Source organism: Stegodyphus dumicola, chromosome 12 (assembly GCF_044657685.1).
Source record: "Stegodyphus dumicola isolate Sdum_Otavi_A_Nest chromosome 12, ASM4465768v1".
NCBI lineage: Eukaryota > Metazoa > Arthropoda > Arachnida > Araneae > Eresidae > Stegodyphus > Stegodyphus dumicola.
In genome coordinates, this window is record NC_140779.1 from 77,890,875 (window position 1) to 77,909,769 (window position 18,895).

Here is an 18,895-nt window from a genome sequence, read left to right on the forward strand (position 1 = left end):
TGAAAGCAAAATTTTGATGCTAATTTAGGGTTATTTCCTAGTAAATTATTGCATATTTTCATCCAATTTAATTTCTTTTGAATTTAGCGCACTTAATTTCCATGCTAGTTTTACTAAGTAAGTTCGATCATAGCACTCCATAGAGTATGTAATTTCGATAAGAAGTTTATTGCGATGCAAATAAAATACATGACATAATAAGACCCTCATTTTTTTTTTTTTTTTTTTTTTTTTTTTTCTGGCAACGGAGAATCTTGCTGCTATCTAAATGGACCAAAAAAGTATACATTTTAAATTCCGCTACCAGCCGTAGATTCCTATAATTACACACTGGTGTCAAGCAAATTCTGCAGTCTCTGTCTGCATTTAATATCTGAATCACTGTTTCTTTCTTTCAAATACAAGTTGATCTGCTCACCCTTAGCAAATGCTTAGTTATGCACAAAAGGAAATAAGTACTGCTCATTTCCTTTTCACTCATATTAATTTACTTTTTCAAGTTCGACCTGATCTTCAACGCAAATGCGCAGAACATAAATGCGAGCACGCGCTCATTGGACAAATAATGTTACAATCTTAAATAATCTCTTTAGACCATTTAAGAAGTTTATTAGATTTAAAAAAATGAAGATCATAAATTCAAAATGAGGAATGATGCACGCAGTGAAAATATTTTTGTGAAAATAAGTGTAATTTAAGAAGTAATGCATTTTTGGCAATGGCAAAATGTCAAGGAAACATAACTAATATATACAAATGATAAAAAGTATGCAGTAAAAGTATATTAGTAATCGCAGAGAAATACAGCAGTAATGTGGATTAAAATCTAATTAGATTTCAATCAGGCTGTAATGTTCAAGTACAATTATGCGCAAATCTGTTACCCTGTATACGAAAATGATATATTTCAAGTTTTTATTATTTTGTGTTGATGAACTAGATAAAATGTACATTTACTCGTAATTACGAAATCCATCTATCAAGATTAACTTGTTTACTTTCAGTAACAATTCTAGTAGTTTATAAGATGGGTTTAAACAACACGATCCACTAAATATTCATGTAAACGGCGGAGATATATATATATATTGATACATTTAAAGAAAATGGGTCTTTGCCAATAATAACCATACGATATCATTTTAGCTCCATAACGTTTTTACCATTTATTTCGCAGTATCTGCACCGGTTAGGTAATATTATTTTCGTTTTGATTTTTTTCTTATTACATTTGGCTTTCTACAAGCAAAATCTATAATAACAGCTAGTTTGTTTAGTGTAAGCAGTTAAGAAATTAAAGATAGTAGTTTCTGTTCAAAGTTATCACCTCTAACTGACAGAATATTTGACGGTTCATGTCTATCCAGGTCGATTTCATAAATACTTTCTCTCGATTTTCTTTCATTTCTATTAATTAATTACGATAATGTTTGTTCGCAAATCATTGTTGAAGAAGGAAGAAAATACTGGATATTGCTTTACACATTATGATCTATGATCTAAGCAGAACCTTTCGGAATTCTGCATGTGTCATGTTCTTATATGTTTAGTCAGCTTTCCTTAAATAATGTTTTCATTTTCAAGCTGAGAATTACAAAAGTAATTGGACCAGACTCTTAAAATTCGTAAACATTCTTGAAAATTTGTACTGTTAGCTAATTCTGTGTGAATTTTTCTATGATTATGGTTATTTGAAAGCACATGGGGTCTATCTACCTAAGAGAGGGGATACCTTCGTGGAGAATTTTCTAAGGAAAACCTTCTCCTGTTCACGTTACAAATTGGGAAAATCACAAAAAACAACCATGGAGCTAGCCTATTTGCCCGAAATCGAATCTGGGTCGATCTCCCAAAATTCAGCTATCTTACTCTCTCAGCCACTGGTGGGGCCATGTATGAAGCACATGAGAGCTATCCACCTAAGGCCTTCGTGGAGAATTTTCTATAGAGAAACTGGCTCGTATACATGTTACAAATTGGGGAAACCACAAAAAACAACTATGCAACTAGCCTACTCGCCTAAAATCGAACCCGTATTGATCTTCCAGAATTCAACGATTTTGTCCTGTGGGCCACTGGTGATGCCCTGGGTAATTTGGCAATAAATATTATAACTAAAAATAATAGTTATGAATCCAGTTTAGAGTATTTTAGCACAAACAAACCAGACACTTCAATCTTATACTGTTTTATATTTCAGTTATCATACTTACATTTCAGACATTACAACTGAAAAGAACTACTTGGTTTCATGTAAAGAATAAGTAATTTTTGCCTTAATCAGTAATTAGATGAATTAATTCATATTGTTGCGTGCCTACGGATTCGTTATGAATTGAATGCACAAGTCCGATGAAAAATGAACAAAATGTATTATTATCACAACAAAGTAAACAAAATGCTTAAATTTCCTCAAATATTCGTACAGTATTACAATATCTCACAGTAGTTAACTTTTAACTACTCGAACGTTCAACAGAACTTAATTCAAAACAGCTGGAGAAAGCTAATCCGCGAATTCGCTACTGTCAACAAAAGCAGTTTTCTAAACAAACTCGTAAAACAATAACTAACTATTAACTAAATTGTTCCTAGTTCCGCAGATATGCCGGAATTATCATGCGAACTTGCATGACGTGATCCGGCTCTCTGAAGTAGTGTCGTTCGACGCCTGGCTATAGCATTTTTTGACTGACTGCTGCCGTGGTTGAAGGAGCGCTGAGGGTGAGGTAAGGGGCGTGACCATTGCCACGTGGGTGTTGAAGTTTCAACTCATTGGTCTGGAGGAGTTTGACTCCTACTAACTAAATTGAGAGGTTTTCCTCCTTTTTATAAGCTTTGTAAATCACGCGCGATTGTTCTAGCAATTTCTCGAAATCAAAAAGAGATATTTATTTATTAAATATTAAATGCACGTGCTCTTGTATTTTTAATTTTTCCGGCTTAGCTTTCTTTTAATATTCGTAACGCGCTGCACTGCGCGGGGAATAAAACAATTGTATTTATAATTCTACTAGCATTAACTAATTAAATACCAAATCCGTAACAATATGTTAGTTACATTATACATGAATTTTACTTAACTACAGGTTAGAATGATATTTTCTAATCTGTTGAGATAATTTCATTTTAATTTAGATAAATTAGTTTATTAGAAATATTTACACTCCCAAGTTAAAATACATGTAGTCGAAAAATTTAAATCAGAGTCACAGTAAAGTTATTTCTGAAGAAACAAATGATAAAAAAACAAAAGCAGGAACTGGAGAGGAAATTTCTCAAGAAAATACTTAAACTCTTAAGGAAATTATTAACCCAAAAAGGCAGTAGCCTAGAAGCGCTATTAAAGCGGCATTTTATGGCGTTTCACTCTAAACTGCGAATCACGTTTTTAATTGTTGCCACCAAATTTTATCACCCTGTTTAATATTTGAAGAAATTAAATGATGAAGAATCTGCATAAATGTATGATTCTCGCATCTGTGCAAAAACGGCGGGCCCTAGAGCCGTCAAATTTTGAATAACGTAATCCTCCACCAGAACATGGGCACTTGGAGGCCAGAATTTTGAATTTCGAATTTGTTTTATTACCTATTTCATATTTTGTAATTGTTTAACGAATTTTTGATTAATAAGCTCAAGGATTTGAAAGGGAGCAATGGTATCACAGTACGGGAAAAAAATATTTGCAGCGCGCGTGACTATGTATTGGAAATTCTAAAGTTACGTTCTTTTTTAATGTTTTGTGATATTGTCGTTGAGTTGAATTTTATGTGGGTTAAGTGCAAAGAACATGATATTTAATAAACAAAGGTAACACACAGAACGTTAAAAAAAGTCCCTTTGGGCGTAATATAAAACCTGAAAGCTTTCAGACTTTCTTTAATCATTTTTGCTTTTATATTATTATTATTTTTTTAAATTTTGAAATGTTGAAAATTAATTTTTTAACATTTCGTTCAAATGAAATATGAAAATTTCACTTCATGGTATGAAAATTTCGTTGCACCAAAATGGTGTTTTCAGGTAAATTTAAGATAAAAATTCTAAGTAAGTCGGCGTAAAAAGATTCCGAATCGACGTGCGTAATAAATATGACAATGGTATAAATGTTTATAAAAAAACTATTCGTTAGATGTATTGCAAATCAGATGGATTAGATGTATAACTTAACTATACATCAGTTAGCAGCATTAATAAAATAAAGCTCTAACTTATAAGTATGTGTATTGCTTTTAAATTATTCGTTTATTTAAGAAATGCATTGTTTTAGATTGAGAGATAAAATTCAAGATTTTATGGAGCGGATAATTGTAATGAAGAAAAAAATAGTTTTTAAGAATCTAGCAAGATCTTAATGCTTCTTGATTAGCAGCTTATAGACTAATTTCTAATATCACGATCTTCATAAATGGGGATTTATTTTATCATTTCCTATCATATCGTTTTCCTAAAAAGTAAACGTTTTCCTTATTTGCATATTGGAAAGATCTATATCTTAATCATTATATTTTTCGAATATTTATTACGTTATGCTTGCAAATTACTGTACACTCTGATTATTTCTCTGTCTGGCATCTGAGAGCTATTGCCATTTGTCTCCGCCTAAGATGTTTAATTTTTCTTGCAGATTATAACTATAAATTTCTTAGAAAAAATGAACAATTTAAAAATAACGAGCATATTCCTAAATATCATTATTAACGTTTATATTATTACCATAATTAATGAAATGTTTTATATGCCATGTAAAGGCATTAAAACTCTCTTTTACAGAATTAATCTCTTACAGAATTTAGTCAATATTCTAGCACAGCGATTCTCAACATTTTTTACTCCATGCTCTTCTTTCACCACGGCTAGACGATCATTCTCCCTCCCCCCCCCCAATTCCAAAACTCGAAAAATACAAATATATTTATTTAGGTTATTTGTTATTGCGTTTTATAAATTCAACAAGGAAATGTATAGAAAATGTTGATGAATACATACACTTGAATAAACGTACTGCGTTTTAATCATAAATTAAACTAAATATTTAAATAAAAAATTAATCGCATTCCTCTCTGACAAACTTCCCACAAGCGGCCAAGCGGTAACTTCGCTGAATACTGGTAGTTCGGTCCGAGGTTCGAATCCCGCGAACGGGCTGAATGGATGTTTTTGTGGTTTGCCCCATGTGTAATGTGTATACGAACCAGTTTCCATTAAAAAATCTTCCACGAAGGCATCCCTCCCCTTTGACAGATAGCCCTCGAGGCTTTCCCGTAATCAAATAAAACTAAAACCTCCCTGAAACTAAGAAATTCCCCCTCTGGTTGAGAGGCCCTTCTTTAGCAGTTTTGATCGCTTTTGGTAGGATATTAGCAAATGTAACTATTCAAATTGGTAGAAGAAATGTTTTATTCGCCCTTTCCTTCTATATTCTCTCTGCTTTAAACCGTTTTTTTTTTTTTAATCGCCCGCCCCCCCCCTTTTTTTTTTTTTTTTTTTTTTTTTGTGTGTGTGTGTGTGTGTGTCTTTAAATATCAAAACTTCATTTGTTAAAATCTAATTACATGAATCCTCCATTTAACGCTCAAGACGTGACTCTGAAAAACACAGTTAACGGACACGATTTCAAACAAGTCCTTGGCAAGTCCTGAAATTGCAAAGGCAAACACGTGACCAGGAGTAAGGAAAGTTTATTTCAGTTTTCGTATATATTTTAAATTATTAAATTAACATTACTACATACGTAAGAAATTACAATTTGCGTAATTCGTATGAATTAAAGTTGTAATTAAGTTAGGTTATTTGAATCTACACGAGGGCTATCTGCAATCCCCGAGGGAAACGGATCCCCTCCCGGAAGACTTTGGGAATTAAATTGGCTCATATTAAAGTTACACATGGGGAAAACCAACCATGTAGCTAGCATATTCGCCTAGGATCGAAGTCGGGCGAGTTCAAAATATTCAGCGATCTTAACACTCGGCGAATAAAATTGTAATTAGAATAGACAGTTATTAATAAAAAGTTACAAAAAATTTATAAAAATAATCTTTTTGAACAGTGCAATGTTTCTGTGCCAAATGTTTTAAGTAAAATAAATAACTACTGGTAATCGTCAAAATAGAAGCTGACCAAAAATTTCTATAAAAAACTTAGCGAATATAAACTTTAATTACCAGTTAATTTCTTGATTTCGTCCATTACTACGTCTTTAAGTAGTATCTTGTAACTAAAAATTTTCTGCTAAAATGCATTTCTTTGTGGATATACGACACTAGTATGTTTTCTTCAGTAATCAGCGTAGTTTTATTCCAGATAATCATGATGAAACTCTTGAGATAGCCCACTTTGAGAGCTGGAAAATGCTTATTCATTTGGTATATAGCTAAATTATTCTGTAGTTTTCAGTTATCAGTTAACAACAATAGTTGATATAATTATTTCGATAGCAAAAAAAAAAAAAAAAAAAAAAAAAAAAAAAAAAAAATCAGAGAACATCAAGCGTCTTTGGGGAACTCGGATATAACAACATTACAGCGAATTGTCGTCAATTTAGACCTTTTTTTAGGTTCCGAAAAAAGACGCATTGTATCGATCCTCTGTTAATTGGAGGCAGTAGGGTTTAGTGCACTAACTTTTATTTTAATGGTATTTTAATCTCTTAGCATTTTCTTATGCATTTTTATTTAAAATAATGATTTATTAAATAAATTCAGTAGAGGCAAAGCTAAAGAAATAATAATAAAAAAATTCATCTAAGTTGTACAGTTGTTTGCTAATAAACGAACGTTTTTATTGAAGACAGTTGAGACGTAACCAGAATCGTCTGAGAAACTTCCGCCGCATTAAATTCTAAAGTTCTGTTATAACGTTTTATTTAAGTTATTAACCTGTTTCTATGAAGGTGACTCTGTTCTTGTTTTCTTATTATTTTATTCACTAGAACTTATTGCAGAAGATTATGCAAAACAGACAGCCAGAAAAAGAGGTAGACAAAAAAAGAACGGCTTAACTGTAAGTGATATGGTTTGGTTGATTGTTAATGTTCTAGCTGGATACTCGTCTACGTTTTGATGCTCAGCTTCATTCTAAAGAAACTCTTATAGAAGTGTTACATAAGTAGCATTTGATAGCTGATATACTGGTTGAAAAAAATTAGCCAGTGCTGTTACAAGACGCTTGTAATTTTTGAAGATTTAAGTTCGATCAACATTTGTTATTCACTGTTGTACGCAGATTACGTTTTAGTTTTAGTTTGTAATAGACTGTAGTTCAATAAAAGTTACATTTGATTTAACCTCATTGCTGTGTTTTGTCTTGAAATTTAGTTGATACGTAAGTGAATGGCGATAATTCATTTTGGAATCATTTAAGAAAAGATAACGGAGATGGTGCAAATGCATAATTATATATCGATATATAGCTCGTTATATTGTACTACATGCAATTCTTGTTAAGTAATTGTGGCCAGCAGCCTTTTGCTTTTCAAATTTTGAAGAATGGCGCGTCAAACAGACGATAAATTGTACTTTCGAAATCTTCTTATGCACGCGAGAACTCTCAACAGCAGTGACTACTTGAATAGGTTTTGCTGTATATGAGAAAAATGCTATTGCTTCGAGGGCAACTCGATAATGCTTTGACAATTCCGAAATGGAAATTGCGATATCACCGACTCTCGACGCTACTGTTATTCGTCAATCGTTGCTCGTACTGTTGTCGTTTGCTGTAAGAATTGTTTGAATAATATGATCCATGCAAATCCTCGGCAAACGACTCATGAACTTAGTCAAAGGCACTGTCAGCGAATAAGCCACCGTTGTTCCATACCTGCCAACGTAAGGGAAGTTCCAGGAGTTGGTGTCATCGGTGCCACATTGTCTCATCAAGGGAAGCAAGAATCAGCGTTTTGTCATAAGCAGTTTCTTACTGCCAGTTAATGTGAATATTTTGAACAAGACAAAATATTCTGGCACATACTGTTTAAAAAATGGAAAGTGATCCTCTAGGTCTCATGTTTGTTGAGTAGATTCTGCGGCTAACAATCATTTTAAAGAAGTTTTCCTTAGAAATGGAACTTGCAACATACTTCAGTAAATTTTGTGATACTAGCTGCATTTTAATATATTTGCATTTTCACTACTAACTTGTAAAATAATGAATTTATCGGTATATCGTATCGGCAATTGAAAATAAATTAGCCTATATGAACTACACTAGAATTAGTACAGTAAATAGAGATGCGGTTGAATTAGAGGTAGGAACTAAATTTTTATTCCTCTAGAAGAGAATATTTATATAAATTGAAATTTATAAAGTGAAAATTATGAAATTTATGAATATATATTTTATTAAGTGTTAACTATTATATGTACACACATGTACTGTATATGTATATATGTCATTTAGATATTAATTTTTGGCATTTCTTTCAGGTTTTCCTAAATGAATCCCCTGAGTCCGTTATGCTCACCGCTTTCCCTCCTTGTCGAGCTAACTGGCACCGCCTGCTGGTCTTATGGCGTTTTACCCGGGTAAAGCAACAATCCACCCCCGCAATGCGTCGGACGACGATCTTTTGCGTGCCGCGCGAGAACAGCAGATGACACTCTGTCCCTCCGGCCGGATATCGCCGGGTCACGACCTAGGATACCACACCTTGGTCACGCGGTCCCCGACACCGAACGACGGAGCAGACGACAGGTTGGTGTCGTCCGCAGAGGAAGACCGGTCAGTGCTGTTCAAGAAGCAGACGACGAGTTGGAGCGAAAGCGGTTGCTCGTCCCCGCGGTCCTCCTTCCTTCAGCGAGAGGGGTTCGGCGGCAAGACGGGGTTGTCCGGAGAGTCACCCCCTTCCGAAGATACGGAGAGGCTGGTAGCTACTTTTAAGGTAAGATGCATTCTTCCGAATTCTCTTGAAGATGAACTTTTATTAACTGTTGGTTAGAAAATAATCAATTACATACGTTAGAACAGCAAGTACCTACAATAAATGGGACATACAGTCCATTTAGATGGAACCTTTCCATAGTAAAAATAAGTGTATTCTATACTGTAAATGACGATTTTTTTTTTTTAAATATCGTATTTTATTGTTACCAGCGGGTTTTAGTTAAAAGACTTATTCTAGTTAAACAACAAAATCAAAGAAATTTTTTTTTTTATTAATAAGATAGTGGGGATAAAGAAGATTAAGGGGAGAAAAAAAAAGGTTAAGAATTATTTTATATTTGCCTACATACCAATCCTGTTTTTATATGAATTAAACTAAAATAAAATACGATTATTTTTATTTACGTAAACTCTGTCATTATGCACATAATCATGATTTACGTTTTAACATTAAACTTAAACAAAGAAGTCATTTTTATTTGGGTGAAACAAAACAAATGAACTATATTAATTTACATAAAAACACAGAATTTTTTTAATCGACATGAAATCATAAAATGACTCATTAAAAAAGAATAGTACGCCTATGGAAGGGAAGTAATTATTTTTCAATGAAGATTTAGAAGCTTATTTTTCACAGCATTATATAACAATTTTCATGCCATGTGCAATCACCAGATTAATTTAGCAGCTTTAAAATAGTATGTAGTGTACCACATTATTTTTGATATTAATTAAAAATTAAAACTAAAAAGGTAAATTAAAAGTACAAATATTAATTAATGCCGAACTTAGTTTTATTTGTCTAAAAAAAGAGAATAAACGGCCCATTAAACTGAAGTTCCGAACATTTTAATTCAGTTGCACTTTAACTGAAAGAACGTTCTGCTAAGAAAGGAAATACTCTTTGATGCATATCTGAAACCTAAACAAATTTGAAGTGAGAGCAAATTATGCCTAAAATTCAATTAATTAATTGATATTCATTCAAAAGAGAAAAACTTTAGTTTTTTTGTTTGATAATAAACTTTAGGTACTCGTAAATAAAAGATGCTCAAAGTATATTGTTTACGTTTAAATTTATTCTTTACTCGTTTCTTTCCGTCTTGATTGGTTTGAAGTTAGCCGATGCTGGCTATGCATATGCAAGAGCTCACCCTTTCTCGGTTCAGTGCTTTAATTCTCCCCCCTTTTTTTTTATTTCAGAAAATTACGTTAAACACTCACAAAAAAAAAAGGGGAGAGAAAAGAACCCGGGTAAAGCGATAATAAGTGTTAGTTATTGTTAAATTTGATTCTTCCGTTTCAACATACGTTAACCATTACGTTTTTATGTTTTCCAAGCTGACAAGTTTGATTTTCGAAGAGGGTAGCATTTATTTTACCAGCATTTATATTGAGATGAATTTAGATAGAGTTCCTTAAAAATATTAAATACTGAAAAAAAAAAAAAAAAAAAAAAAAATTTACTTTCTTTGTTCTTTTGCCAACAGTTTAATAGTTAAAGTAATCGCTGAAAACTGTCATTCATTAAATAAATAAACTGCACTATCGAAAAACACTTGTTTTATTATTTTTGTAATGCTGAAACAGATTTCTCTTCTTTAAATAAATACTTCTTTATTTGCCAGCGAATAATAGACACAAATATAAAAAATAGAGTATATTTTAAATTTACTTAATGCTTTAACTTGTTCTACAACTACTAACACCTGTCTTTAAACAGTTCAGTACAGAAAAATGTAATGCTTTGATGGCGGAAAGTAGCGCTAATTTCATTATTTTTTAAGACCATAATCGTATAGTTCTCAGGTATGTAATTAAGTTATCTGCGTCTAATATTTCTCATGCTGTTATAGAACATGTGCTTTTAAAGAAGTCAAGATTTTGTATTTATGTTATTGTTGCGTGCATACGGATTCGTAAGGGATTGAATGAACTCAGAGCCGATGAAAACTTGATAAAATTTATTTGACCAAAAGAAAGTGTACAGTTCTGGAACTTTCCTCAAAAATCTTCTCAGTATTACAGAGCACGATCAGGAGTTATACTTCAAAGTAGTAAGAACGTTGAACACAATGCACTGCAGAGCGCATTTAAAATGCTAAGGTCTTAAGGATATCTCAGTATTCCGTATTCAGCTCTGAATTAATTGAGAAGTTGAACTTGGAACTTGAAACTTGATGGTAATGAGTGGCATATGAAGTCTTCGCTTTTACCACTAAACATGAATATTTGCCCTAAGGCGTTGGTTTTAGTTAGAGTTCGTTTAGAAAACGCTTTGCAAAAAGGCGAAATAAAAACGTGTACGTGAGAATCGTAATTGATAGCCGCTCGAGCTAATGTAAAACATGAGATGAAGAAGACATCTTATACGCCGGAGCCATCACGTGGGTGGTCACCCTCCCAAGTGCTGATCCCGAGGAGTTGCATTTTGAGAAATGAGAAACATAGAAAGCCATGTAAAGATATGAAGAATAAAAATTAAGTCTTTACTTTAAAATCTCACGATGTAAAAGGAAATTAATCTGCTAATTGGGATAGCTGAATAAGTATAGTTGTACTGCCTGAAAGCATAATATTAATTTTTCGGAAGGAGATTTAGTGCTTTTTATCTTCTGAATAATAGTCATGAATGATATTTTGAAGGTAGAATAAGAGGCCTGAATGTTAAAAAATTTCATTAAGAGGCTTTAAGTTTTAGGAAGGGAAAATATGTTTCTTTAGCATTTCACTGTAGCTTGATTTTTTAGTAGTGTAACTGCTTGGGTTGGTCTTCGGAAGGGTGGTAAAATTAGCTTCAAATATTTTCAGGAAAGGCAATTTAGGATGTTTCTTATTGATTTCATCTAACCTTTTCTGATAATTCGGGCATCCTCTATAATAGCTGGACGTGATTTTGTTGGCAGAAAATACATTTAGGTTCATCTTCTTTTTTTTTTTTTTTTTTTTTTTAAGTAGTATTCGGAAGTTCTGTGTTTCTGTCCACATTTACATCAGCGTTCTTCATGAAAACATCGGTGTTGGGCACCTGTGGCATTTACAGCACTGGGTAGGATGGTTGACTGTTCTTTTATATGGTTCGATCATAACGATAAAATTGTAGATATTATTGATTCGAAAAATGGCATTTCCTTCTTGTGTGTTGTCTCGTTTGATAAAATAAATAGGGAACTTCAAGTATCCGTCGTCAGTTTTACGTGTGAATTGCTTAACTTTTCTTACGGGAAATTTTCTTTCTATTAAGTTTTGAAAAATGGCTTCTTCGAGAATCGATTCTAAAATTATTTTTAAGGTAGCGTTAATGGTGCGTTTGTGCTCCATTTGATAGGTATGAAAACTGATTTTATGGTGTTCAAGGAATTGGGCAATTTTCTTAGAGTCTTCAATATTTTTTGAAAATATGAAAATGGATCTTCTGCGCATTTGGGCTTCATGTTCTTCAGTACAAATTTTATTGCCAATTAATTTTAGCACGAGCCAGAGCAATAGAGGGTATTTTACTGTTATATTTTATCCATATCAGCGTCTAATTGATCAGTACCATCTGCAATTATACAGGGACATGACCTAAAGGCCTCAAAATGGTTGGCAAGTTTGGCTACGTTTGGTGATTCCTCGCCAAATTTTCCGGTAAAATTAGTCCCCAAAGGGATCGCTAACTGGCGATATGCTGCTAATTTAGAGTAATAGCCATTTACCTTCAATGTTAAATAGACTTACTCCTGTATCCCTATTTTTATGGCAGAGCTTCGTCTCTTTCAAGCATTTCATGTAACATTATACAAAAATTTTTGTTTTTGTTGTCTACAGTTTTAGATATAATTCAAATAAAATTATTAACATAGATATAAAATCCGTAACATTATGTATTTTTCTCTAAATATTCTTTTGAAAATATTTCCGAAATTTCAAGCACGCAATCTTTATATTAGGATGTTGTAAACAAGTTCCGAATTTTGGAATGAAAGTAGTTTTATATTACTGTTTAATATGTTAACAAAATGTTAATATTACTGTTAATATGTTGTGTTACTATATCAATGTAGTTTTATATTACTGTTAATATGTTAACAACGTTAAATTACTGTTAATATGTTAACAATGTTAATATTACTGTTAATATGTTATGTTGCTATATTAATGTAGTTTTTATTACTATAATTTTTAAATAGCTTATATATAAACATGAAAAAATTTGAGTTCGAAATTGCAGTATGATCGGATGGAGAGAACTTGTGCCTGAGACCGAACTGGATACTTTTCTTTTATGAGTTTAAAAAGTATCTCATGCACGGAAGTACCAAGAAAATGGCACAGCATTTGGAGTTTGTGCTGTAAAGCGACACATCATAGAATGATCGTTAGATAAATCTAGAGCGGAGATATAACCTTTGAATGTATATAGTTTGACATTCATCAGCAGCAGCCATCGAAAAGGAATGTTAGAGGAATATGACCATCATTAAAGTGCAAGGGACATGCCAGAGATATCGGATGTATGTTATTTAACAGTTTCCCATCACTTGCAAGCACCTTCAAAAATCAAGGAACTTAATTAATCAAGGAGCCCCGTTGACCTTATTGAAAAGGTCCTGACATGTCGCGTGCATGTTAGTAGTCTTCTTCCAGACCGGAAACATTTCGTATATGATCAAAATACTGACATGTGACAAGAAATAGCTGTCTTTTAAATGATACTCAGAAATACTTTTCTTTCATGTGCTTGTCTGATAGTGCACAATTAGTATTCCTTCCTAAAACGTAGTGAAACTGTTGTTCCTTGATAACTCATGCACGAAGTTGGGTGAAATACGTGTTAAGCGTCGCAGATTGATCACGGAAATGGAGTTATACTGCTTTATGACAACATATATCGAGGCAATTGTGCAAAAAATACGTAACGTGTATTATATGACTTTTCCTCATTCGTTATATTCAGCAGCCTTCTTGTCAAACGATTAGCGTTGTTTTAAATATTTGGATCGTTTGTTGATGGAGAAACAATTCAGCAATGACGTAGTTGCCAAAAATGCATTCGAGGAAGTTTTTATATCTAACGTCGGACTTCTGTGAAACGAATATAGATGCACTTGTATATCGCTAAAAAAAAGAATATTGCATTTAAAGGTAATTATTTCCATTCATGACAGAAGTTTTGTTGCCGAATCCAACACTTCATGTGCAACAACCTAATAAAAGACTATGCGCATAAACACCAACATGTTAATCAAAAATTGATATATAATTTAAAATTAAGTAAAACTGAAGCTTAGTCTGACGATACTTTTCTAGAACTCTACCCATTTTGAAGAAAGACACAGGAAGACGAGCATATTCTTTTCAGACTATACTCGTATTCCCCATGGAAATATATTCTTTTACTTATTCCCCATGGAAATATATTCTTTTCAGAATATACTTCCATGGGAAAGGAAAAAAGGAAAATGCCTACAATTTTTCTATCAAGAATTCGATCTACAATTCTCTTTTACCTAATTATAAATTTGAACTTTATGCTAATCTTCTGTGTACATTAATTAACATTACAAATAAAAATGCTCCTAATTGTTCCCTTTTCTAACCAAAAACTGAACTATGCAGAAGCATAAGTGCTCGAGGTAGAATTTTTTTGTTTCATTTAGAAGCAATCTTGCAATAATTTTATAACTTATTTGCACATGTACTAACAAATATTCCTATCTCAGTTTTACGTGATTTAATAATTAATTTTTCTTCTGAACTTGGTGAATAAAATGAATGATATTAAAATATGCAAAAGAGAATAATTATGCATTAACATAAGTAATATGATAATTAAAAAGTTAAAAAGGTAGTGACGCATAAATTATATTAAATCACGTCACTTAGCATTAAATTAAATACTGTTAATAGTTAAACTCTCAAAGTCCTATTTATATTTTATTCCATACTTTGCTATTCATTGTAAGTGAACATTTCTAGAGGTTACTGAATGCAAAATTGTACTGGTAAATTTATATAATTTCAACACCAGAAAAAAATGTGTGATGCTCAAGGCTCATGCTAAATGACGGGCGCAAAATTTGCACTCCTTGCCACAATAATATTGGTGGGTTTGTTCTGAATATGTCAGACAAATGAAATACGACAACGACAACTAGAAAAAAAAAAAAAAAGAACCAAGATATCAAACAGGTGGGTTAGATTTTTCAAGAGATATGCAAGTTTCATAGCAGTTGCGTGAAAAAAGGAAGTTATTATTTATGAATGCATAAATTAGTATAATAAATCAAACGCTTACCAGCCAATCACTTGACGAGATACAAACAATGTCTGCACGCAGCTTCCAGTTAAAAGTGTTTAGAAAGTGTCATCCAAACAATAGTATTAAGAAGATGCAAAATGTCTTCGGAAGAAATTCATTTCGTATTCATACCACAACATGTTAACGTAATTTATGTTTCTGCAGGGGTTAACCACGTTCGTTTTGGTCTTAGAATCTTTATTTTTCTATTTAAATGTAATAAACTTAGAAATTTTAATTTTAATTTTAGGTGCATAATAAATACATAATAGTTTACTGCGTCCTAAGTTGTTATTCTAGTTGCTGCCAAGTATGCGGCTTTCTTATATAAGGAAGACTTTGCAAATATTCGCTGTACATTTAACTCTTTATCAGATCCATTTATAATGCTCTAGATTCATAATTCATAACATTTGATGTACGGATAAAGAGGAATGCAATGTCATACTTTTATTTCATGAGAGGAAATCTATGAATTTGTTTTCAGAGTTTCCCTTTCTAAATTTACAAAATCTCGATTCAAGATTTGCGATAGTGAAGAAATAACGAGTATCCATTATGAATAATCATTTATTTTTATCAAGAAATAAAAAGAAAATAACGCTAAAAGTCAAAGTAAAAATTAAGCGAATTTTTCAAATACTTTAAAAATAGAATCAGTTTATGATAGAAGGGAAGTATATTTCCTTAATTATAGATGTACTTGTAAAATAAATACAAGAGATTTTAGAAGATGTAAAGTAATTAATAATAACTCTTTCTCCCAATTATTAATATCTAAATCTTTAAAATCTAATTCTGCGATTTAGAATACAGAATCAAAAATATGAAGCTGTTTATAATTAATCATTTAATTTTAATATGAAGAATTATGATGGCAAACTATGCCAAATAAGAAGAGAAATTAAAAATTAAATTCATTTTTAAATTTCATAAACATGGAAATAGTTATGATCTATGTATTGTTGCGTGCGTACGGGTTCGTTATGAAATGAATGCACAAGTCCGATGAAAAATGAACAAAAATTTATTATTATCACAACAAAAATGCTTAAATTTTCTCAAATTATCATGCAGTATTACAATATCTCACAGTAGTTATCTTTTAACTACTCAAATGTCCAATAGAACGTAATTCAAAACAGCTAAAGAACGCTAATCCGCGAATTCGCTACAATCAACAACAGTAGTTTTCTAAACAACAACAAACTAAACAACTACTACAACTACAACAAACTGAGATGTTTTCCTCCTTTTATAAGATTTTAAAATCACGCGCTAGAATTTTCCAGCACTTTCTCGAAATCAAAAAGAGATATTTATTTATTTAACGCACGCGCTCTTGTATTTTTAATTTTTCCGGCTTAGCTTTCTTTTAATATTCGTCACGCGCTGCACTGCGCGAGAAATAAAACCATTTAATTTATAATTGAACTAACATTAGCTTTTTAAATACCAAATTCGTAACACTGCCCCCTTCCCAAGGACTGCACGTCCCGGGCAGTACAATCCCTGGACAGGAAGCTAAACTTACAGCTGTGGCATAAATGCAACTGAGGCATAAACATTACATTACAATATCAAACAATATAAACAATAAATGCAATAACTAACTTAAACAAATCAAATGCTATCAAATACTAAATACAAAACAAATACTAAATACAAATCAAATACTAAATACAAATCAAATACTGAATGCAAATCAAATACTAAATACAAATCAAATCAAATACACATTTATAAACAAAAAGGACCATGGTCTGATACTATTTACAATTATTTACATTACGTACTATGGCCATAGTAATGAGCTAACCTGTCGTAATGAACGACTTTAGGTTTAGAGTTCGAAGACTTACGAATCCGAACCACGACGTCATTCAGCCTTTTTAGGACTGTATACGGGCCATCCCAAGGTGACTGTAATTTCGGACAAAGTCCTTTCCGTCGAGTCGGATTCCACAACCACACCTTGTCTCCTTCGTGGAACTGATGTTCAGTAGCTCTTGTGTCGTAGCGGGTCTTCATCTTCTCCGTCGCCAAGTTGACTCGCTCTCGTGCAAAGTTGTGCATCACTTCAAACCGGGCCTGGAGATCTTGAATATATTCCTCAGACGATAAAGGAGCATCTGGAGGGCGGCCAAACAATAGATCACAAGGCAGACGAAGGTCACGACCGAATAGCATCTGTGATGGAGAATAGCCGGTAGTCTCGTGGACAGCACTGCGGTAAGCCAGTAAAAACAGCGATAATTTCTTGTCCCAGTCCTGCTGGTTTCTGGAAACCACTAATGAGAGGTTATTAAGGATGGTTCGATTGAACCTCTCTACCATGCCGTCCGACTGGGGATGTAATGGCGTCGTTTGGGTCTTGTCAATGCCGAGTAGTTTGCATAGTTCTTTCATTACTACCGAGGTAAAATTCCTTCCCTGATCGGAATGTAGCTGAAGAGGCACTCCGAACCTGGAAATCCAGTGCTGTATCATTACCTCAGCTACTGTGACAGCCTCTTGATCAGGAATAGGATAAGCTTCAGGCCACTTGGTGAAGTAATCAACGACAACGAGTATGTATTTGTTGCCATCAGCAGTTCGTGGCAGAGGTCCCAGGATGTCAAAGGCGATTCGTTCAAAAGGCGCCCCTACGTTGTAACGTTGCAGCTTGCCTCGGCTGCGTCTCTTAGGTCCTTTCCTACCTGCACAGGCATCGCAAGATCGGCACCACTTTTGCACTTCATCCTTTGCATTATTCCAGTAAAAGCGCTTACGAACTCTCTGTAAGGTCTTCATTATTCCAAAGTGACCTCCCGTAGGGCTGTTATGTAGTTCTTTAAGGACATCAGGAATGCGGGATCTTGGAAGTATCAGCTGCCATCGGAACGTCTTCCCATCATCCGATTCGAATTTCCGGTATAAGACGCCGTTTCGAATGTGAAGTGAATCCCAGAGTGCCCAATATTGTTTGGTTGTAGGACTACAGATAGAAATGTCCTGCCAGGTAGGTTTTCTGTTTGACGACTCCATTAGATCAATTATGGGTTTAATGTCGCGGTCTTCCAGCTGGTCTTTCCTGATTTCATCATCACTCCACGGTTCTCGATCAGCAGATGTTGATGTTGTAATTTGTCTTGCGACCGGAGTCAGCAGCTCGTATTTCGCTTCCACCCTGGAACAATATCGACAGTTTTCTTGGCAAGGTCTTCTAGACAGGGCGTCGGCGTTTCCGTGTGATGATCCCTTACGATGACGGATAGTGATGTCATATTCTTGGAGCCTCTGTATCCACCTGGCTATTTGACCCTCAGGATTCTTGAAATTTAAAAGCCAGGTCAATGATGCATGATCGGTGCGGAGCAGGAATTTTCTGCCGTATAGATAGTGATGGAACTGTTCTACAGCTTTGACTATGGCGAGCAACTCTTTCCTGGTGACACAATAATTCCTCTCCGGTTTAGACAGGCACTTGCTCCAGTACGCCACTACACGTTCTTGGCCGTCTATTTCTTGGGACAAAACAGCACCAACACGTTCATTACTCGCGTCGGTGTCGAGAATAAATGGTCGGTCAAGCTGAGGATACGTCAGGATTGGAGCAGATGTTAAAGCCTCCTTTAAGTTGTTAAATGCATCCTCGCATTCTTTTGTCCACAAGAACTTTTGGTTGCTCTCTGTCAGCTTGTGTAGGGGTCTTGCGATGAAAGAAAAGTCCTTCACGAATTT

General features: G+C 33.6%; 1 protein-coding gene across 1 annotated transcript in view; it reads left to right on the forward strand.

Moving 5' to 3' along the window:
* The window catches only part of LOC118190384 (uncharacterized), a 252,920-nt gene that overhangs the window by 140,415 nt on the left and 93,610 nt on the right, over nucleotides 1-18,895 (forward strand). The window contains exon 2 of the mRNA XM_085806612.1: nucleotides 8,430-8,884. Coding sequence (XP_085662738.1) covers nucleotides 8,513-8,884 — 372 coding nt within the window. The 5' untranslated portion in view covers nucleotides 8,430-8,512. The remainder of the gene's footprint in view (nucleotides 1-8,429; nucleotides 8,885-18,895) is intronic.